Here is a 22,719-nt window from a genome sequence, read left to right as displayed (position 1 = left end):
TCTTTCTTTCTTTCTTTCTTTCTTTCTTTCTTTCTTTCTTTCTTTCTGTTTCTTTCACTCTCCTTTTCTTTCTTTTTCTCTTTCTTTTTCTTTCTCCTTTCTCTCTTTCTTCTTTCTTTCTGTTTCTTTCATTCTCCTTTTCTTTCTTTTTCTCTTTCTTTTTCTTTCTTCTTTGTCTCTTCTTTCCTTCCTTCCTTCCTTCCTTCCTTCCTTCCTTCCTTCCTTCCTTCCTTCCTTCCTTCCTTCTCTTTATTTCTTATGTGTGGTGTTAGGGACTGAATCCAGGACCTACACATGATAAGCATGTCTTTTATCTTTGACTACATCTTCAACACCATTGTTGATTTTTTTTTGTTGTTGACAATGTCTAATGTCATGTCCTGATTTTACAAGTAAAATGAGTCCCAGAACTTAGCATTTTCGATTATTTGTAAGGTGTTTTTTTTTTTTTTAGATTTATTATTTATTATGTATACAGTGTTCTGCTGGCATGTATGCCTACATACCAGAAAAGGGACCCAGATTTCATTATAGATGGTTGTGAGCCACCATTTGGTGCTGGGAATTGAACTCAGGATCTTTGGAAGAGTAGCCAGTGTTCTTAACCTCTGAACTATCTCTCCAGCCTGTAGGGTTTTATTTATTTATTTTTGTTGTTTGTTTTTTTAAATTGGAATGTATTTGGTCTAGATAAAAATTTCAACAAATTCCAGTTTCAACAAATTTATGGTTCTTTCAATATCCAGTATATAGAGTGATGCAGACATTTTAGTAACCTTTTTCATTTGTTAAATCGTTTGAAAATTTGGTGATTTCGGAATTTATCATGCATAGAAAATTTACTGCGTTGATTTCAACTTTTATTAGGAAATTAGCAGCTACAACAAGGCCCATTGAACTCAGAAGCTAAGCAAAGTGAGTGAGAAGCCATTTTAGCTTTGTGACAGTCAGAATCTAAGGCCTGGCAAAGTTTAGATCCCAGAGGTTGGGGGAGAGTGGTGGCATAAGTGATGCTTATGAATTGTTCAGAGCTCATGCGTCCCGCCTAGCTTTAAGAAACCCGCATGGATGTGAAGCAAGGCCTGAACCTGTGTGAGCACAGGTTGCATGTCTGCTTGGACTAGTCACAAGGCTCATGACTTGACAGCCGCTAGCGGTTTCCCTGGCTCAGCGGTCATGCGCGCTTGCAGGGCTCGCTGAAACACTGCCTCACCCATGCTGCAGGTGTTCTCTTCTGTTTTGAAGGTGGCAGTTCTCATCCCCTTCCGTAACCGCCATGAACATCTTCCAATTTTTTTCCTGCACCTGATCCCGATGCTCCAGAAACAGCGGCTGGAATTTGCCTTTTATGTCATTGAACAGGTGAGGACAGTTTTCAAAATGTCGCTAACTATTCTAGAACTTCAGCTCTAGATGGGCCGCAGCTGAGGTCCGTTGGGTGACTCATCCTTGGATTTAAGATTGAATAAAATTATATTTGCGATTGAATCTTTATTTTTTTTTTCTTGTAATAATTGCAATTTGGTCAAATGAGTTGAGCAGCGATTATGCTTGACTTTGAAATTATAGCATTGATGCATTTATAGCTTTATACTTCTGTCTTAGGATTTCTATTGCTATGAAGAGACACTATGACCACAACAACTCTTAGAAAGGAAAACATTTAATTGGGGCTGGCTTACAGTTTCAGAGGTTTAGACTGTTCCCGTAGTCATGAAGAGCAGCCTGGTGCTATGCGGGCAGAGACATGGTACTAGAGAAGGATTATATCTTGATCCGTAGGCAGCAAAAGGAGACTGCCTTAGGAGTGTGACACACTTAGTGCCAGGCCAAGCATTCGAGCGGAGGAGACCTCAAAGCCCACCCCAACACTGACACACTTCCTCCAACAAGGCCACACCTACTTCAGCAAGGCCACACCTCCTAAGAGTGCCACATCCTATGGACCAAGTATCCCTGTGGACCAAAATATTCAAACATGTGAATCTATGGGGTCCGTTCCTAGTCAGACCGCCACACCTACCTACAGGGTTGTCAAACTCGCTCAGAAGCCCCTGTGGCTGTTGCTCATTCTGCAGGGTTAAACGCTGGACTTGTAACGTCCCACTTCCGCTTTTATCAAAATTTCTGAGTTTGCCTTGTTTTTAAAAACTGTCTACTAAGGGCAGTTTGCTTGGGGGCATTGCTTCTTCTGTGATACAGGCCACTTAGGAGGATTTGGTCCTGTCCAAGTGTGGCTCGTGATGGTGCGAGTTAGAATGACGTCATGTCTTGTCCTATTCTGAATTATGGACGCACTCATACGAATAACCTCAGACACAGCTACTGTGTTTTACTTTGGAAGTGCTTTTTATTTCTGACCTATGAATTTCAATGCATAAAGCAAAGGATAAAGGTTTCGTATTGTTTTATTTTTCAATGTGAAGTGTTGATATTTTTGATGGAGGATTTCTTTTTCTAGAAGGACTGCTGGCTAGCCTTGAAAGTTAATATGGCTTTGACCTTATTAGGCAATTATGGGTGCCTGAGTAGAGCCAGGTGGTAATCCTTAAAGAGAGAAGTGGTATGCAATGAACATTTTCTATTCCGATGTCCTAGTTTCCCATTTTCAGAATTGTGTTTCTTGGTGGAAGGGCTTCTTGGCTGTTTCTGTTGTAGACACACTTTCATAGCTTGTCAGCCACGCTTAGTGTTCAGCGATGGAATACTATCCCTTTCAGTACGTAAGTGCCTGTCCAATGACTGACAATCAGGTCAAAATAAGTAAATCACACAGACAATAAAATAATGCTCAGGATCCATTCCAGACAGAGCGTAGAATTCTTCCAGAGCAAGAGATAAACAGGAAGAGAGTAGAATACATAAAGAAATAAATATTGTCAAAGCAAAAAAAAATCCCTTCATTCCGTTTCCCTTGAACCGGATACTGTGCAAGCTGGCATAGTCTACATCAAATCGAAGTGAACTTGCCTTACCGTTGTAGCCTTTGTTTAAAGATTATGATTATTCATATAATGAAAGACTTTAGTTATTTTTTTATGTTCTTTTAAGTGTAAAGTGCTGTCTCAGAAACCTAAAATAGTGCAATAACCCTTGAAGAGAGAGCTCTACCGACCTAGGGCCTCTCTTAGTGTGACCTCAGCAGTAAGCAGTGTATTTTGTACAAATGCATACTGATTGTTTCATTTCTGTTGCTTCGATAAAATACCTGACAAAAGGCAACTGAGGGAAAGGACTTATTTTAGCGCACAATTCCAGGTTATAGCCTATCATGGGGTCATCACATTCTCACTCAGGAGCAGAGAGAGTTAAGAGGTTGTGTGCTCACCTGCTTGGCTCAGCTTCCCTTCTATCATCATGCAGCTCCAGACAGGCAGGAAAGAGTGCCTACCTACCTACAGCGGGCTGCCTCTACCCACATCAACTAACTTAATTATAATCCCCAAGGACGGTCAGATGGGCCATCACAATATAGACAATCTCTCACTGAGACTCTATTCTCAGGTGATTTTAATTGACAATTAAAACTCAACATCGAAAACCTGGTGTGGTGGCACACGCCTATAATCCCAGCACTCAAGGAGAAGAGGCAGGTGGATCTCTGTGAGTTTGAGGACAGCCTGGTCTACAAAGGGAGTCCAGGACAGCCAAGGCTACACAGAGAAACCCTTTCTCAAAAAAACAAAAAAACCCTCACCATCTTACTGGCCTTTCTGATCACATGGCATTTTTTCCCACACTTGTCCTGGTTGATGGTTCTGTAGAGTCTTCTTTGCATCTTTCATTTTTATTACCAATTAATGGTGTTGATCGTGTTTTATGTCCAGTTTACTGATTTTTTTTTATAGTTCCTGCTTCTTGTTTCGCAGTTAAAAATGGTTTTCTGGCACTTTCAGAGTATTTTCCTCCAGACACATTTGTGGTTTTAACTCTCACATTGGGCTTAATCTCTCTGAGTTAATCCTTGTATGTGGTGTGAGGTAAGGATGAAGGTTTTTTTTTTCTTTTATCCTATGAGTTTTTAGTTATTACATCATCATTTATAAAACAGCTGAGCTTTTCCTCATTGGCCCTTTGTTGGATGGGAGTGCCCATTTATATACATATATACATAGATGTAATATATATGTAAATCTATTTCTGGTCTTTCTATCCCATTAAATTTACTTGCCTGTTTCTATAAGAAGACCTTTTGCAATTTCCCCCTCCATTTTCAGTAGACTATGCAACAAAATTAATAATGGGCAAAGTGTGGTCTAGCTTGTATTACTAAAGTCTGCTTTTTTATAGCAATTCAGATTTTTACTGAAGACTGAAGAATATGCAATTAAAAGTTTTTATGTGGTTTATTCTGAACTTTTTTTTTTCCTTCCTTCCTTCCTTCCTTCCTTCCTTCCTTCCTTCCTTCCTTCCTTCCTTTCTTCCTTCTTTTCTTCCTTTCTTCCTTTCTTTCCTTTCTTTTTTTTTTTTTTTTTGGTTTTTTGAGACAGGGTTTCTCTCTGTAGCCTTGGCTAGCCTAAACTCACTTTGACCACCTGGTCAAAGCGTTGTGCCTGCCTCTGCCTCCCTGAATGCTGGGATTAAAGGAATGTGCCATCACACCTGGCTTATTCTGAATTTTTAAAAAAACTTCTCAGCTTTTTGTATGTGCTTTACTCGCCTAGAACTATGCCTCCTCACAGCGAGACAGGACCTCACTGTGTAGCCCTGCCTGGCATGGTCGGTGCTCTGCATGTAGACCAGGCTGGCCTTGAATTCACAGAGACCCACGTACCTTGCCTCCTAAGTACTAAGATTAAAGGCACCTGTAGTGATGTGTGTGTACGTTTCAACATGGCAACTTATCCTATAAAAATTGACCTTTTTAAAAAAAATGATGTCAAGTCAGAATTTTAAACCACCATCATGATAGCTGTAGTTGTAGATCTTCGTTGGTATCAGAAACTGCTCGTTTTCTTTTCTGAAGTATGTGCAGGAGGCAAGCTGTCACTGCCCTCTGAAGGCATGCACTCTCTGGAGTTCAGTGCTGTTGTATGTTTTTGCATGTGTGACGAAGACATCTGAGATCTCAGTTTTAACTTTCAAGTCTGTTAGGTCTGAATCTCAGCCTTGGTCAATACTAAATCAGGAATGTACATTTGCTAGCTTGTGGCTTTGAACCAGAAATCTGTTCATCTATCTCCATGAAATAGAAGAATCACTTTTCTGCCGGCCGGGTTCCCAGAAGTACAGGACAACTGAAGAGCACCCCGGAAAGCCAGAGTATCGAGGGGTATGCATGGCTTTGCCTCTTTATTGAAGATGAAATGAGAGATAAAGTTCTGTTAAGCTATTAGCCAGAACAGAGAGATGGGGGAAGGCGATGGAGCTGACAGCTGGCTGGGAGAGCAGATGCTGACCAGCTCCTGTGTGTGTGTTTATAGAACACAGTTGAGACAAGAAGGAAATCAAATCCCCAATAGTCTTCACCCTTAAAATAGAGCACAGAGACAGGCTGAAGCACTGGGCTACTTATGTGCAATCACAAAATAGCCCCTAGAGCCTCAGCTTGGCTTGTATTGACAGCTGGTTGACCTTCATATCCAGAGAAACTGTCGGAGAAGCTCTGGGATGTCAGGGGGCTTAAAAACAGGGTAGTACGTCAGCTTGAAGGCTGAGCCTGGGATAGGATCTCTCAGGCCTTTACCTTGTCTGGGTTTTTAAAGACAGCAAATGCTGTCTGTTCCTTCCATTATGGCAAGGGACAAATGATGACTTCACTAGAGAGATGCTTTAGACCCAGAAGGAGGCCAAGCTGCACATCTCCAAAGGCAAGGGCAGGCCATTGCTTCATCACGTGTATGTACCCCATTTCTCTTTACTCAACAAAGGGGTTCTGTAGTGAACAAACCAGGTTTCCTAGTTTGTTGCTGTGGTAAATTACCTCGAAAAAAAGAAGCCTGGGGAAGGAAGGGTTTTAGCTCACAGCTCGTCATCCCAAGGAGATCAAGGCAGGAACTCAGGCAGCTACATCCCACTCACAGTAAAGAGCAGAAAGAGATGAATACACTCATACCTGCTTGTTCTTTCACCTTTCATACTCTCATACATTTCAGGGCCCAAAGCCAGGGAATGATTTTGCCCATAGTGGGCTTGGCCTTACCATGTTGGTCGATACAATCAAGGTAAATTTTGACAGGCATGCCCTCAGGCTAGCCTGATCTCTAGATAACTCTTCATTGAGACTTCCCATCATACCAACTAAGGCCCTTACTGTTCTGGAAAGGAAAGATAGTAAGTTATTATGTGTTGCGCAGACTCAGCTTTAAAAAAAACCCCAATGGGTTCTATGCAGAGAATGAGCCATAGGTGAGACCAGAAAAAAACAGGAGACAGTTAGAAAGCTTCTGTAATCATCCACAAAGCAGGTGATGATGGCTTGGGTTCTGGTGGCACAGGACATTATGAACAGTGCTTGGGTTGGGTTTTAGTTACAGTGGAATTATTCACTGATAAAGTGATATGTAGTTTGAGCAGTAGGGAGCTCTCCTTGGGCTTTTTAGTACTTTATTCTCCAACATGAATAGGCAGTCACAGAGCTCCAGGTTTTACAGGAAATGTCCACAAAAGAAACACAGTCAAGCAAGGTAACAAAGAGACCCCAAAGGCCGAATCTACAAAAACTCACAATCAGGATCCACCCAGCTAAGGAAAAAATGAAAGATCAGTTCTGAAATGAGAATGGTTTGCCATAAAGAAGGAGCAGTAGGAGCAGAATATCAGTGCAAGTGAAAATGTGGTGGCTGAAAGCTTTTGAGGGAATAGCTAGGAGGCAAAATAACTCCAAGAATAGAACTAAAATATAAAAACGAAGAGGCTAAGCCCAAGAGACCTATGGGATACTAGATAAGTGCCCTGAGGAACTTAGCAGAAGAGGCAGTCCTTACTTAAGCCTAGGCCACATCATGGCTTTAGCCTTCCTGTCTTGGAGTGGCAGCTGCTTTGTCTTGAGTTTGTCCAGGCTGGCCTATGGAAAAGGAGTGACTTCCTGACGTCATCTTGCCTGGCATGTGAAAGTTGGGCCCATCACCTGCCCTTGTGAGGGTCTGCTCTGCTCTGAGGAGAATTCTGTTTCTGTAGATGATGTGCTCAGTGTCATAAGCGCTGTGGTCAGTGCTGTAAGTGTGCTCTGGCCTTTTAAATTTCTGTTCGTTGTTCTTCGTACTAGGGATCCAGCACCACCATTGAGTTACAACCCCCGTCTATGGAGGCCACGAATTTTGCTGTGATTTTTAATATATTATTGTATAACTAATACGCTCATTCATCAGAGTTCTGAAGAACCACAGCAGAAAAGTTTTTAGGGATGTGGAAGGAAGGAGCCAAAGAAGAAAATATAAGGAAAATTTCTAAAGTAGTGGTGTACACACCTTTAATCCCAGCACTTAGGAGGTAGAGGCAGGTGGATTTCTGAGTTCAAGGCCAGCCGGCTCTCCAGAATAAGTTCAAGGATAGCCAGGGCTACACAGGAAAACCCTGTCTAAGAAAAAGGATGTGTCTTCAGGTGAGAGACACCTCCCCCATGCACAGGTGAATAAAGCGCACATACATATATGTGTGTGCTTTTGAAATACTATGCATAGAAAGCATAGTATTTTTAAATTTTAGAATAAAGATAAAAAAGATATTTTAAAAGATTACAGAAAAAAAACGACAGGAATCAGGAATGAATGAACTATCTTGGCATTGCAGATAGCTAGAAACCGGACCTCCAGATTCTAAAAAAAAGAAAGGTACTTTGCCCCAGAACTTTCTACCCAGAATGTCACTGTGGCATTTTCAGTTCTTTGTTGATGAAACACACACATACACACACAATCACACACAAGGACCTTCTGAAAGAGATTCCCCAGTAATTTAAGTAAGCCATATAAAAGACATGAATGATCAAGGGCATGAAGCAGAAGCCTGGGTGGTAGTCACATGGCTGGCACATGAGGACAGTGGGAATTGAGCTGAGGAGACAAGGAAGTGCGTGAGGATTTGATCTTTCTGTAGTAACATTAGGTATTAAAGGCATAGGTTCTATCAACTGGCCTTTCTAGTTATACAGAAAACCGGTTCATCTCCATGAAGAAACAGTCAATTCAGTCAGCACCGAAGAAATATTTACACAGTATCAGTAATAATGTTATGACTTATCTCTTTCCATATTTTCTGTTTCACTACAAAAAGCAGCCTGCTTTTTGTAGTGCCCTACACTGCCCTACACTGAGGAATATCTTTCTCAAGGCCGCGCTCTGGTGCTGGCTGCATGGCTCCTTCACATCTGCCAAAATTCTTTTTCTTGTGTTTTGGGGAATGATTTTTGTAAAATTTGCTAGTGCATTTGCAAACATCCTTCATTTCCTTTACAAACTTTGCTCTTTCCAGTAGACTTGTGTCATCACTGTGAATAAAGGAAAATGGCTACGATATAGGAACTTGGGTTTCTCGTAATAAGTCTCTGTATTATGTCCATTAAAATGTTCTTATCTTCTCCTAATCAGGAATCGAGAGTTAAAAAGAAAGAAACTGTTGCCTGTTCACTGTAGTGTAGAGTGGCAACGGTAGGAAGGAAGCAGGTTGCGTGTTGTCTAAAATGCTCTTGGTGTACTGTGAACATCAAACTTTGAAGTCCTTCAGAGTAAATCTGCCCTTCCAGGAGGATGCCCTGCTTTGTTATATAGGCTGCCTCAATCTCCCCATCACCCACGTTAGGGATCAACCCGGGATGCCAAGCATGCCAGGCAACTGTTCCCTTCACTGAGCCACACCCCTCCCTCCTGTCTGAATCAAAATTGTTTGTTTTCATTACTTCAAGTGGGTATGTTCAAATGAGTGCAGGTGCCTTGGGAGCTCAGGGGCATCAGACTTCTTGCAGCCGGAATCACGGGTGATTGTGCTCTGTATGACACAGGTGCCAGGACAGCACTGGGTTCCTCTGTAAGAGCAGGCGGGACTCTAACTGCTGAGCCATCCATCTCTCTAGCACCACTGCTGTCTTCATTTTCAATATCATCGAAAGCAACAGTAGAGAGTATGGGCTTTTTTTTTTTTTTTTAGTTTTTTTTTTTATGTGTTCTTTGGTGTCATTTTTTAATATTATTTTATCTGATTTTTTTTGGTAATACCTAGTCTGTGATCTGGCATATTTGAAATAAGGCAGAAATACAAGTCGACATGTCCCTATAATGTATAGTGCACCAGTAGACTAGATAGTAGCAGCTCTCCGGTTTTCTTCTATGTCACCAAAATATGTCGTAAGTAAATTTAGACAGTATGTCGTCATGTGCTCCATAACGATACCCTTAGTCGTGGGAATCGTTCCTGTATAATGGTGGTGCCGAGGCGTGTCACCCAGTGATACTACACTTGTGTATTTAACTCTAATGTCTGTGTGGTGTTGACCAGTCGGTGACACCTCAGAACGTTCCCTCCACTGGTAAGTAGTTTCTGGCTGCGTTTCATATGCTTCTGATGTGTTCACTTCATTGATGAGATATAATCATTACTTGACCACGATACAACAAATTAAGAGGCGGTAGGAAAATATCGCGTGACCAAGTCTGAGTACTTTCCTGGTTCTCTTTGCTCTGTGGAGACCGGCACACAACCGTTCAATCGCGCGATGCTGTTTAACGTGGGTTTCAAAGAGGCCATGAAAGACAACGCCTGGGACTGTGTGATCTTCCACGATGTGGATCATTTGCCTGAGAACGACCGGAACTATTACGGATGTGGGGAGATGCCGCGGCACTTTGCAGCAAAGCTAGACAAGTACATGTACATGTGAGTAGCGCATCCGCTTTTGACGGAGCAGTGTGCTCTCAGCAGCATGCTGGGCCTCAGGCTGAGAGTGCTCGGGACCCTGAAAAGCATCTCCCCCGACTCCAGCATCCTAGGGAGCCAGGACAAGTCTGAACGGGGGGCGAGGGAGGGAGGGAGGGGAGGAGTCCGAACTCCTGTAGTAAGCACATAGATTTAGATCTGGGTTCTCACCCTCGGGGCTTGCCCTCCCAAGGGTGCTTTCCTTATCCTTGGGGCTGTTCTGGTATACATCCTAATCCTGCCATGTGTTAGCTGTGTGAAGAGATGGCTCAGAGTCCGGACTGCCCTTCTGCAGATCACCTGCTCTTTAATTATGTGAAGCAAATATTTCCCTCCCTGTGTGTGTGTGTGTCTGAAGGCCAGAGCTTGCTGTCAGGCATCTCCTTCCTTAGTCATTTGCCATCTTAGTTTTGAACCTGGGGTTCACCAACTCGTTTAGATTGGATGGTCCACAAACCTCAGGGACATGACTCATCCCCAGCGCTGAGGTTACTGGCACACACCTCTGTGCCCTGCTTTTTATGTTGGTGCTGGGGACTCAAATGCAGTTCCCTGTGTTTGCATAGCAAACACTTTACATACTGAGCCGTCGCTCCCCCCTTAAATGTCTTTATTGTGTAAGTAATTGTTAGTCTATAAAATCTGAAGCACTATGGGCAAAGTTAATGACCCCGTATTGACAGGAGGCTGGAGGAAAACAAGCGGGTGACTCAGATGGGAACGTCCCAGTCACTGGCCTTCCCACCACTAGTGACACCTTGCTGTAAGCACATAACCTGCTTTTTTAAAATGCGGCCTTAGTTGGTAACTCTCCACTGCGCACAGTGCCATGAGAAGGTCTGCTACAAGTGTATTCTCCTCTCCCTCCTGAGTTTCTCATTCCTTCTCCCAGGGAGTCATGCTCCCACACAGACACACTTTTACATAGAAGGGCTGAGGTTCCCAGGTGAGAGAAGCCTTGTAACATTTGTCTTTCTGAGTTTGCCTTACTCTGGTTAATACAATGATCTCTGGTTGTATCCGTTTTCCTTTTTCATGGCTGACTAAAAACCCATTGTGTGTGTGTGTGTGTGTGTGTGTGTGTGTGTGTGTGTATATATATTTATTTTATTTTATTTTATTTTATTTTATTTTTTAAATAGCAAGAAATGTTAGCGAGGGTGTGGACAGAAGAGAAGGTAGACATTGCTGGTAGGAATGTAAGGTAGCCCAGCCAGGGTGGGAATGACTACGAAGGGTCTTCAGAAGCAGCAGTTCCTGGAGGGTGAGTAGCAACCACATACTCTGGAGCAACCCAGAGGTTTAGCAGGGAGACGACGGCAGCGGGGACAGTGGTGGCAATTCAGGGTCTGCTAGGTCTAGGCCGGGACAGCAATCACCGGCGGATGCTCACAGTGCTGGCCGTGTGGTGATGTTACCTGCTGGGTTTGGTCTCCTCTCTGGACACTGTAAGATAAGTGCTGTTGAGATTGTTTTAATGTTTTTTTTAAAAAAGATATTTGTGATGCTTTCGTTTAACTTAGACTTTTTTGTTGCTGTTGTTATGTCTGGAATACAACCCCCAAAGTTGTCCTGGCAGTGTCCCCGCCACAGGCACTAGCACAAATAACTAAACGAAGTGAAACATTTAAAATAGTTCAGAGTCTGACCAACTCTTGGAATTCGAGTTAGAGAAAAGTAGGGAAAATAAAACCTAAATTAAAATTTATTTATTTATTTATTTATTTATTTTTGCAAAAAAAAAACTATTGTATTAAAAATAAATATATTTGGGGCTGGTGAGACGACTCAGGAGGTAAATGTGTTGGCAGAAAGGTGATAACCTGAGTTTGGGCTCTAGGACCCATGTGGTAAAAGAGAGAACCCACTTCTGCAAGTTGTCCTCTGACCTCCCCCACATAAATATGTGAAAAATGTTTTAAAAGTATATATTAAATATCTATGAGTATTTTGTTAATTTAATCCAAATAGGTGAAGTGATTTTAGCAATAGAAGTTTATTTCAAAATTAAATATGTTTCTTCATTATTTATATTTATCCTGCTCTAAGTACCAAATAATATGAATAAAGTCAGTTAGTATTTTTAAATGCTTTCAGTTTAGCAAGATCTAGTATTGCATTGGCAGTCACTAATCTCTTTAGGTATGTTTTTTGTGGGAATATTATGTACTTTTAAACACTGGGTTTTTAGTCAGAAAATTACTAGTAAATTTTAGTTGCTACACGTTTTGATTTTGCGTTTAACTTAACTTGCTTTGATATCCTATAAAAAAACATTTCACTTCTCAGTTCACATTCTCCAGGATGCCTTTTTTTTTCCTTTTTTTTCTAAATCAGCTTATTTTTGTAAAAAATAGAAGTCTGTGAGAGGTGGGACAATGTGGCTGGCACCCTGATGGACGTGGGATGCCCTTCTCTTTTCCAGTCTTCCCTATAAGGAATTCTTCGGTGGTGTGAGTGGCCTGACGGTGGAGCAGTTCAGGAAGATCAACGGCTTTCCCAATGCCTTCTGGGGATGGGGCGGGGAGGACGATGACCTTTGGAACAGGTAGGCTGAGGCACGGTTGCCTAGAACCCGGGTTTTAAACTCTGTGTTTATTTGGAAAATCACCCCACTTCTAAGACAGGAGACTTAGGGCTGGGAAGTTTTGTTCCCAAGTTTGTTTTTGCTCTTCCCCGTTTTTCTTCTGAAATTCATTTAATCCCTTTTATGTTACCTTGCAGGGTCCACTTCGCCGGATACAACGTAACCCGGCCAGAGGGGGACTTGGGGAAATACACATCTATTCCTCACCACCATCGAGGGGAAGTCCAGTTTTTAGGACGGTGAGTCCCGTGTCAGCTTGAGACTTCTGGGCCGATCTATAGCGTGCTAGGAAAAAGAAGGAGTTCTCTAACACGATCAGAGGTCTCCCTGGCCAAGGTTTCTGGCTTACAGTCACAGTGTACGTATGTGTGTGTGAAGGGAAAGACAGAAGTAGACAATTGTGTCTGTATCTAGCTAACTTCTTATTTTTAAAACGTGTCCTCCACCTAAGACATAATCTAGGTTGCAAGAGTAAAAGATTCTTTTTCTTTTTCTTTCTCTTGTTTTTACTTTTTAGCTGACCTGTCTTTGACTAGTAAAAGTCCAATTTAGAATAATGGCTTAGAGATTTTTAAGTATGCCTTTATTATAAGAATGACCCCAGAATGCATTTCACATCTTCCTCTTTTCAACACATTTACTGCATTTTTTTTTAAAGGTATAAATTACTACGGTATTCTAAGGAGCGTCAGTATATCGATGGATTGAACAATTTATTATACACGCCCAAAATACTGGTTGATAGGCTGTATACAAATATATCTGTGAACCTCATGCCGGAGTTAGCTCCAATTGAAGACTATTGAAAGAAGTTACTCTCGTGACGGGGTAGAGCACAGTGCTGGACCGTGAACTTGGCTTGAAGTATATCAGTGTCCCTGTCTGTGAGAAGAGCCAGCAGTCCGTAATGTTTACAGCGTGGGACTCCATCTATGACCCTCCCCCACTCCCCCTGCCGGGGGCATCCTCCATGGCAAGCGATGGACAGACTAGAACCCAGAGCCTGGGATCCGAAGTGAAGAGAGCTCCCTACAAAGAGAAGATTTTTATACCAAAATCTATAATTTAATTCAAGAGAATGCTTTTATTTCCGTTCAAACATATTTTGTACATATGTGATGTAAATTAAATGTGTTCAAAATTGTTGAAGAATAAGATGTCACAGTTTTGCATGTAATTGGTAATGCCTTCATTGGACTTTTATAGACATTTTTTTTATTTGCATGGAGAAAAAAAAACTATGTAAATTTACGTCGCCAAACAAAGATTAAGCCTTGTAAGAAATGAAGGGACTGTCAGCGACAGACAAAGATAATACAGTCACTTGTTCTTCTGGTGTTCAGCTTTAGACACTCTGCCTCTTGGGAAGAGGCACAGCCTTCCAGGGGCTTTGAAGGAACGAGGGAAGAACAGCTTTTCTTCCTGCCAGGATTACCTATTTTGTTTGTTTGTTTTTTTCCTTGCTTGCAATCTCATCAGATTTTTGCCAAGTCAACAGCCATATTGTTTATGCATGAGTACTACCAAGAAAATCTTCAGAGTTATAAAGTGACATGCTGTACAGGACCTCTTCATGTTAAATGTCTCTATGTACCTCCACTGTGTCAGGGATCTTGTGCCTCAAAAAAAAAAAAATGTTCCCAAGGTTGTGTTTATAGACCCTGTTTTTTTTTTTTTTTTTTTTTCAATCTCAGAGTGGACAGCATTATTATTTCCAGTTAATATGAACCAAAAGAAAATATCTTCTTTTAAAAGCATTTTTTAAAAGAATGAACGTATGGAAAAATCCAGTAGTGCTTATACAGATGAATTATACTAGTAGGTGAGAAATTAGATGCTCTATTTTTATGAAGATAAATGCTTAGATTAAAACAAACTTTAACTTTAATTCTCAGATGTACACAGCTCCCCTTTCACATCAGCCAGTCAGTCCAACTCCCTTTTTCCAATTTCAAGAAATCTCTGGTGTTATTAAAATGTTTTCCCTAAAAGTATAATTTGACAGATTGCCCCCCTCCTTTTCTGTGGTGCTGGGGATTGAACCTACCGCCTAGAGACTTTAAAATCAGTTAATTGAATGTGTGGACACGTTGGCTTCAAAATAGGTCTTACTGCCTAATGCTGAGTCTAATCATGATCAATCTGGATGAGGTTTTCTGTGACAAAACAACAAAGCCCAAACAGTATTCTTACTTTGAAAATTATCAATTATAAAGATTCTTGAAAAATATCTCCTACTCTCGTGTAACATCTTACTTCCCATACTTTCACAAAGTTAAAGCTACGCTGCCGTCTGTACAGTGAGCCTTCCCTCAGAGCGGAGAGTGAGAGAATTCTGGGTGTGAGAAAAGTTTGCTCCCCTTATGTAATGCTGAGAGCTTGGCTTGCAGTTGTCATCTTCTGTCGTAGTTTTGGTAACGCTGATGGCCACAAATCAAATCCTACAGTAATTAAAGTTCTTAATCCTGGAGAAAATGGATGTCCTCTCTGTCGTGACAACATTCTGTCCGTGTTTATTTCCTAGAAGTGGTACTGCAATATTTACCTTCCAATATTTTTGCTGCTCAGAATAGTGAAAAGTCAACACTTTCGGGAATGAGGATATCCATGTGTTATTGGTTTGTTGTCTGTCACTTGTGGCTGATGAAGTGTTTAATTGGACGGAATGGCAGCAGAATGAAATGTTAGTTAATATTGTGAAGGCTAGTGAGACAGGTGTGTGATGAACCCAGCGCTGGTCCCTCCTCACAGAGGTGGGGAAGTTGGCACCATGTGAAATCTTACTGGGGGAAACGCACTTTTTTGGGTTTGTTGGGGATGTCTTCATTGGGATACCTTTTTGCATTGATACATAGTTCACAGTTTCAGGAAAATTCAGAACTCCAGGAAATCTGCCTTATGCTCTGGGGTTAAATCTGGCATTAATATGGCTTCAGGAATTGGGTGTAAGTGTTTTTGCCCTATTCTGGTGTTGGATCTGATATGTCAGCCTGTGAGAACCACCTTACCACTTTGTTTTTTAATGCACACCATTTCAGTTATGAATAGTGACCTCTCTATGTTTCCATGAATGGCCTTTTTGCCCAGCTTCCGTGATCATAGGATGACAAATCTCTTCCTTACATGTTAGCAGAAGCAGACAGTGTGATGTAATCAAATCTGGCTGGTAGCTTTGCACTGGGTGTCTGTCCCCCGCCAGCTGCCTTGCTACCTGTAGTATTTAAAGTGGCTTCTCCCCTCCCCCCCCCCAAAAAAAAACAAAAAACAAGTCAAATCAAGAAAGTTAAAACATCTGAAACTAGGAAGAACGCTTTCTGATAACTTATCTGTCAGTTGTCTTAGTCTCAAATCCAGTGTGGACACAGAGATGCCGGCCAGTTCTCATGGCACTGGGGAAATTATATGGTGCCTTTGAGCTAGAGAAAGCAATGCGTGATGGGCTATTTATCAAAGAAAGGGAGAAGGTACACAAGTTCATTGTAACATTCTGTCTGATTCTTAGTGAAGATGCCATTTCATTCTTTGCCAAAGCTAGGGTTTTAATGAGGTGGCTTGCCCCGACCCCTTTATAAAATTATTTTCTGTTGTAGACCTTCGAGGTGGCTCAGGGGTAAAGGTGCCTGCACCAAGCCTGACAAGCCGAGTGACCCCTGGGCCCCACACTGTAGAAGCAGAGAGCTTACTCCTTCACATCGTCCTCCGACTTCCGAATGGGTGCTCCTGTGCAGACACACTACACACACAAGGTAGATTGAAGAAAGTTAAAAGTTAAATTTCGTGAAAAGATGTTCACTAAGAAAATATTATAAAATTTAAGTACAAAATTACCTATTAAAAACTCCCCTTCCAGCTATGCGGTGGTGGCGCACACCTTCGATCCCAGCACTAGGGAAGGCAGAGGCAGGCACATTTTTGAGTACCAGGCCAGCTTGGTCTACAGAGTAAGTTCCAGGGCAGTCGGGGCTACACAGAGAAACCCTGTCTCAGACAAAACAAAAACTCCTATTCCAGTCAAGTTACTGATAACTATATTAAAACAAAATGGAAGTGTAGCCAATACAATAGTCTCCCTATGGAGACTCTCTGAGCATGGAAGCAGATTCTGGTGTCATTGTATTTGGCTTTGTCCCATTTCTTTACATATCTTTCAGGTAAATAGCACTCTAGATTTCTTGCCTTGGGTTTGCAGATTTTTCATTTGTGAAGCAAACTGTCATAGTGCTGTTTTTCGGGAGGAGGAAGTGTACTTAAGATTATTTATTACAATATGGAATACTTCTATGTAACTGCATTGATGTAAGTAGTGCTAGTGATTTCTTGCAGTCTTTTTTTTTTGTCTTGTTTTGCTTCTCATAGAAACGTTTGTACTTTTTTATCATTGTCTTTTATGAAATATAATGTTCTAAAGACTTTGTGTGGTGATGTCATTGTTTTCTCTCAGGATGTCTTGGGGATCAGATGTTCCCCCCCTAAGTGTTGGGTGAATTACTGATGATTTTGTGGTTGAGGGTGCACTGGAAAGACACGGGGATCAACACTTAAATACACTCAGTGTTCCTCCTTCCCCCAAACACACTAGCATTTAAATACTCATCCACACACTTGGTAACCTTGGTATCAAGAATTATTTCACCCAGGGTTAAGATGAGTTAGTGGGTAAACTGTTTTCCCCACAGATGTGGGGGCCTGAGTTTGTCCCCAGAACCCACGTGATGCTGGACATGGTAACACATCCCACATCCCATGCTGAGATGGGAAGTGGAGACAGGAGAATTCCTGGAGGCCTGTGGGCTTGCTGACCTGATGTATGTCACAGTGAACAATAACAAAAAGACCCCGACTTACAGAGGACAGGAGGCAAGGCTCAGTTTCTGAGGTTGGGATTTTCCTCTGACCTCCGCCTGCAAGCTGTGGTGTGGTGCTTGCATACATGCATGCACACGTACACACACGTGCACGCATGTCCACGTACACATCCAAGAGCCAAGAATTATTTTCTTGCCTTCACCCTGAACTTCCTTTTTCAGGCACAGCTTCAGGGAGCTGAACTGAATGTCACACTTAACTCAGTTTTCAGGTATTAAAGATATTTAAGGAAAAGCAGTCAGATTCTAAATTCCTTGGGACTAGATGTGTATTTGCATTTGGAACTTGGTCATGAGTTTTTTTGGACTTAACTGTTTCTGTAATGAATTCTGGGTATTACTAATATTTAGAGAACTTGTGACCTATAGATGATTATCAATGCATAGCACAAATGATGTCAGTCATTAAGTAACCACCATTTAAACGATCAGACCTAAAATGTAATTTAGGTTATTATGCCAGGGGTTCATGGCTCTGGTGTGTGCCACAGAGAACAGACTTGTGTGCATGTGTATAAATGTGTGTATGTATGTATGTAGTTATATTATTTGTATAAGTATATATTTACTTAACTTAGATCAAGGTGTTACTGGGGATGGAACCTAGAACCCCGGAAAGATCACTCTAACACTGAGCTATATCCCCAGACTTTGATTTTCTGAGACAGTCCCCCAAGCTGCTCTAGAACTGTGAGGCCCCGACCTGCTTCTACATTATTCTGCTGCCTCAGTCTCTCTGGGATTACAGGCATATGCCACCACACCTAGCTGTTGAATTTAATAGTTATATGCATACATTTTTGGTCCTGTCTTTACATACATGTTTGGACAAAATGGTTTAATCTAGAGAAGGCTATTTGTAGGAGTCTTAAACTGTATACCACTCTTGATTAAAATGACTCCAGAACAAAGAGAATTGCAACTACAATATACTATAGAAGGAGAAAAAGTAGAGGAGGGGGTTCCCCTTTCTCCACAACCTCTCCAGCATGTGTTGTCACTTGAGTTTTTATCTTGGCCATTCTGATGGGTGTAAGGTGAAATCTCAGGGTCGTTTTGATTTGCATTTCCCTGATGACTAAAGATGCTGAGCATTTCTTTAAGTGTTTTTCGGCTGTTCGATACTCCTCTGTCGAGAATTCTCTGTTTTTAGCTCTGTACCCCATCTTTTAATTGGATTATTTGATATGTTGCTGTTTAACTTCTTGAGTTCTTTATATATACTTGATATTTAGCTCTCTGTCAGATATAGGGTTGGTGAAGATTCTTTTCCAATCTGTAGGCTGTCGCTTTGTTCTGACAACAGTGTCCTTTGCTTTACAGAAGCTTTTCAATTTCATGAGGTCCCATTTATTGATTGTTGCTTTTAGAGCCTGTGCTGTTGGTGTTCTGTTCAGGAAGTTGTCTCCTGTACCAATGAGTTCAAGGCTCTTCCCCACTTTTTCTTCTAACAGGTTTAGTGTGTCTGGTTTTATGTTGAGGTCTTTGATCCACTTGGACTTTAGTTTTGTGCAGGGTGATATTTAGTTTTGTGCATGGATCTATTTGCATTTTTCTACATGTAGACATCCAGTTAGACCAGCACCATTTGTTGAAGATGCTGTCTTTTTTCCATTGTATGGTTTTGGCATCTTTGTCAAAAATCAGGTGTCCTTAAGTATGTGGATTTATTTCAGGGTCTTCTATTCGATTCCATTGATCCACCAGTCGGTTTTCAAGGAAATCATGAAATTTGCAGGTAAATGGTGGGAACTGGAAAAGATCATCCTGAGTGAGGTATCCCAGAAGCAAAAAGACACACAGGGTATATACCCACTCATAAGTGGATATTAGACATATAATATAGGATACACCTACTAAAATCTAAAGAACACCTAAAGAAACTAATCAAGAAGGAGGACTCTGGCTAAATGCTCAAACCCCATACAGCAAGGCAAAGAGGCTGAACATTAGAAAAAGGAGAAAACAGGAACCTGCCACAGAGGGCCCCTGAAAGGTTCTACCCTGCAGGGTATCAAAGCAGATGCTGAGACTTATAGCCAAACTTTGGGCAGAGTGCAGGGAATTTCATGAAAGAAGTAGGAAATAATTAGACCTGGAGAGAACAGGAGCTCCACAAGAAGATCAACAGAACTAAAAAAATCTGAGCACAGGGGTCTTTTCTGGGACTGATATTCCAACCAAAGACCATTGATGGAGATAACCTAGAACCCCTGCACAGATGTTGTCCATGGTAGTTTAGTGTCCAAATGGGTTCCATAGTAATGGGAACAGGGACTGTCTCTGACATGAACTGATTGGCCTGCTCTTTGATCACCTCCCCCTGAGCGGGGAGCAGCCTTGCCAGGCCACAGAGGAAGACAGTGCAGCTACTACTGATGAGACCTGATAGACTAGGATCAGAAGGAAGGAGAGGAAGACCTCCCCTATCTGTGGACTTAGGGAGGAACATGTGTGGAAAAGGGGGAAGGAGGATGGGATTGGGAGGGGAGGAGGGAGGGAGCCAGGGGGATACAAAGTGAGTAAAGTGTAATTAATTAAAATTTAAAAAAAAATGGAAAGAAAAAAAAAAAAAGAAAACAGAAAACCTGGTACTCTGCCCAGTGGAGAGACAGCAATTCTCTGTATACTGAGCAGGCCTGGGGGAGGATTGTGAGTTTCCAGTCAGCCTGTACTGCATAAGGGAAGATGAAAGAAAGAGAGAAGGAGGGAGGGAAGAAGGAAATTTTCTATTTCTATTTCTTATCTAATGAAAAGTAAAGGAAGTGAATTGAATGGCTTGAAAGTTTCCTCCCTTGTTCCACGATTCCTATTCAATTTGTTCCTCAATGGGATACGTAATTATAATGCTTTAGCTTCAGGGCATAGAGTGAAATTACATCTACTTCCAGTAAAGACTTCTAAAAGAAATTTTTAGATAAGTGGCTACTAAAAACCCATTATTAACAAATAATTACTTGATTATTTGCTCCAGTTTTTCCTAATAGTCCTTTGGATGGCTTCTATTTATTTAACAAACTCTCTGTCTAGGCAATACCATATTCTTTTTTAAGAAGCAATGGAATCCTTCATACAACACAAAACACAGTGCGTGTGCACACTTGTGGGTGGGTAACGCCTTCATATTTCCTTGAATTTCTTTGAACTTAAAGCCTAAATTATAAACTGTGTTGTAAGGCCTGACCCTCTAGGCCAAACCTGCCACCGCCTTCCTGAGATCCATCATGACGGGACTGTTTACATTGCCTCCTAGGAGGAGGGTGGGAAATGCGTGAACCCTCAACCTGAGTATCTGGCCATTCCTTCCAGCCATTTGTAGAACGTTCTGCCCTAGTTGCCCACAGCTAGTATATAAGCTAGAAAAAACTAGGGGAAGGGGGTCCCTTCTATGGGGCTAGAGGGAAGTCACAATCCATGTGGGGTGAACACTTTGTGGCGTGGCTGATAGGGAGTCGCTCATGGCCCTGTCAGCAACTCATCACCCCTGCTCTGTTAGTAAGCCCAATAAACTCACTGACTCCCCAAAGTGTGCAGAGGTGGACTAGACTTCGGTTTGTGATTGGCAACTTTAGAGGAGGGAGTGGATGTTGTTCACATCTTCCTCAGGAAAAAAAAAACTTCTTGTGACAAATTGACTTCTAAAGAGGATTTTTGTCATTTGGCTTATTTGTTTTAGTTTGGTTTTTTGGTTTCTTGGAGACAGGGTTTCTCTGTGTACTTTGGCTGTCCTGGAACTACCTCTGTAGAGCAAGCTTGCCTTTAACTCACAGAGATCTGGCTGCCTCTGCCTCCCCCAGTGCAGGAATTAAAGGTGTAAGCCACCACCATCCAGCTGTAAAAAAGATTTTGTAGGCGTTCAGTCTTGGGATGTATGGACTTCTACAAATTCTCAAAATTCCTTCAGCCACCTCCCTTGTCTGATTCCTTTTGAATGAGCAGGAGTGCCTAGCATTGAGGATTTCCTCTCCCCTGCATTGGACCCTCTTTTGAAACTGCAAAATGAATCTGCTTTGACTCCTGAACCTACTCTCACTTCTGAATAGATGTGAGAAATAGATGTGAAAATCAAAAAAGGAATTAGATTGAAAGAGCTTAGAATGTAATAAACGAAATAATATTCTCTTCATTAACCATTCTGTAAGCTGTCCCTGTGATCCTACAAGATATTCAAAGACATTAAAATGAGAAAATCAAGCCAGTGTGGTGGTACACACCTTTCCAGCACTCAGGGAGACAGAGGCAGGCAGATCTTTGTGAGTTTGAGGCCAGCCTGGTCTACAAAGTAAGTCCAGGACAGCCCAGGCTAAACACAGAAACTGTCTCAAAAAAACAGAAACACGAACAAACAAAATCAGTGAGGCCAGGTGTGGTGGTGAGCCAGAGGGACCACCACAAAAAATAATTCATGAACATTTTGTCTCAGCCTTTTCACCATGATAGTCCGTGATTGTGTGTGTACAGTATTAGAACAATGACTTGACATGGTTAAGATGTGAACTCTTTTTTCCCTTTCTTCTTACAAGGCCCTTTTACATTAGCTGCTGGTGAGGCAACTACTCAATTTACTCCTAAGCACCTGCTACTTACCACATTTCTTCTAGGACTTCTCCTGACACGTGTCAACCTTGGGCCTTTGCCAGTTTTACTGTTTGTGTAATTAACCACTGTCAAAACTTCTGAGCATCAAAGAATATCCATTCTGCCGAGTGTTTCTTAATCATAACCCAGGGCCATTGGCATGGAAGAAAGGCTTTCTAAGGTAAAGGCAGAAAGCTGGCTTCATAAAAATCAAGTTCTTCCTTGGAATGTCAGGTGTGTTCAAGTGTTAGCCGATCTCATCAATCCCAGTCCTCCAGTGGCTCACTAAACTGGGAAGGATCCAGCTTTGAAAGTTTGCCGTTAGCTGGCTCATGACAAGGGCTCTCCGAATTCAAGCCCTTGTCAGTCCTTCTTAAGAGTTTACCGCCATTTGTTAAACTCTATTATTACTGAAGAGCAGTCATTTCAACTACCCTTCCCAAGTCTGTGTGTACAGCCGGAAAGCAGTCTACACATGGAAGAGAGCCACTCCTACAGGGATGCTCAGAAATATGACACGTTGATGGCATGTGTTCTCCATGTTTACCCACTCTATCAGTTTTCTATTCAGAAGAAAGATACTTCTTGAGGGTCAGAGTAACCACTACCCCTTCAAGAGCCTGAAGAACACAAGTTGAAACAGTGATGATTAAATTAATAATATATATCAAAGACATAAAATCTATTTTAAGACTGTCTGAAGGTTAGGCACGTTGGTATATAACTGTCATGCGGTACATGCTTACTGGACTCTGGTCCTCTGCAAGGACAGTGTGTGCCCTTAACTGTTGAACTTCTTCTTCTTCTTCTTCTTCTTCTTCTTCTTCTTCTTCTTCTTCT

General features: G+C 41.7%; 1 protein-coding gene across 1 annotated transcript; it reads left to right on the top strand.

Annotated features, from left to right (window-relative positions):
• Positions 1-1,245: 1,245 nt before the first annotated feature.
• B4galt6 (beta-1,4-galactosyltransferase 6) lies at positions 1,246-14,666 on the top strand (the record flags this gene model as incomplete). Its single annotated transcript, XM_055619241.1, is given in 5 exon segments — positions 1,246-1,362; positions 9,623-9,810; positions 12,275-12,397; positions 12,574-12,675; positions 13,095-14,666. Coding segments are annotated over 5 exon segments (678 nt in total), but the record flags the coding sequence as incomplete, so codon positions are not given.
• Positions 14,667-22,719: the final 8,053 nt, after the last annotated feature.

Source organism: Psammomys obesus, unplaced genomic scaffold (assembly GCF_907164565.1).
Source record: "Psammomys obesus unplaced genomic scaffold, mPsaObe1.curated_primary_1811, whole genome shotgun sequence".
In the NCBI taxonomy this organism is placed as follows: domain Eukaryota; kingdom Metazoa; phylum Chordata; class Mammalia; order Rodentia; family Muridae; genus Psammomys; species Psammomys obesus.
This window is presented reverse-complemented; position numbering and strand designations above follow the sequence as displayed.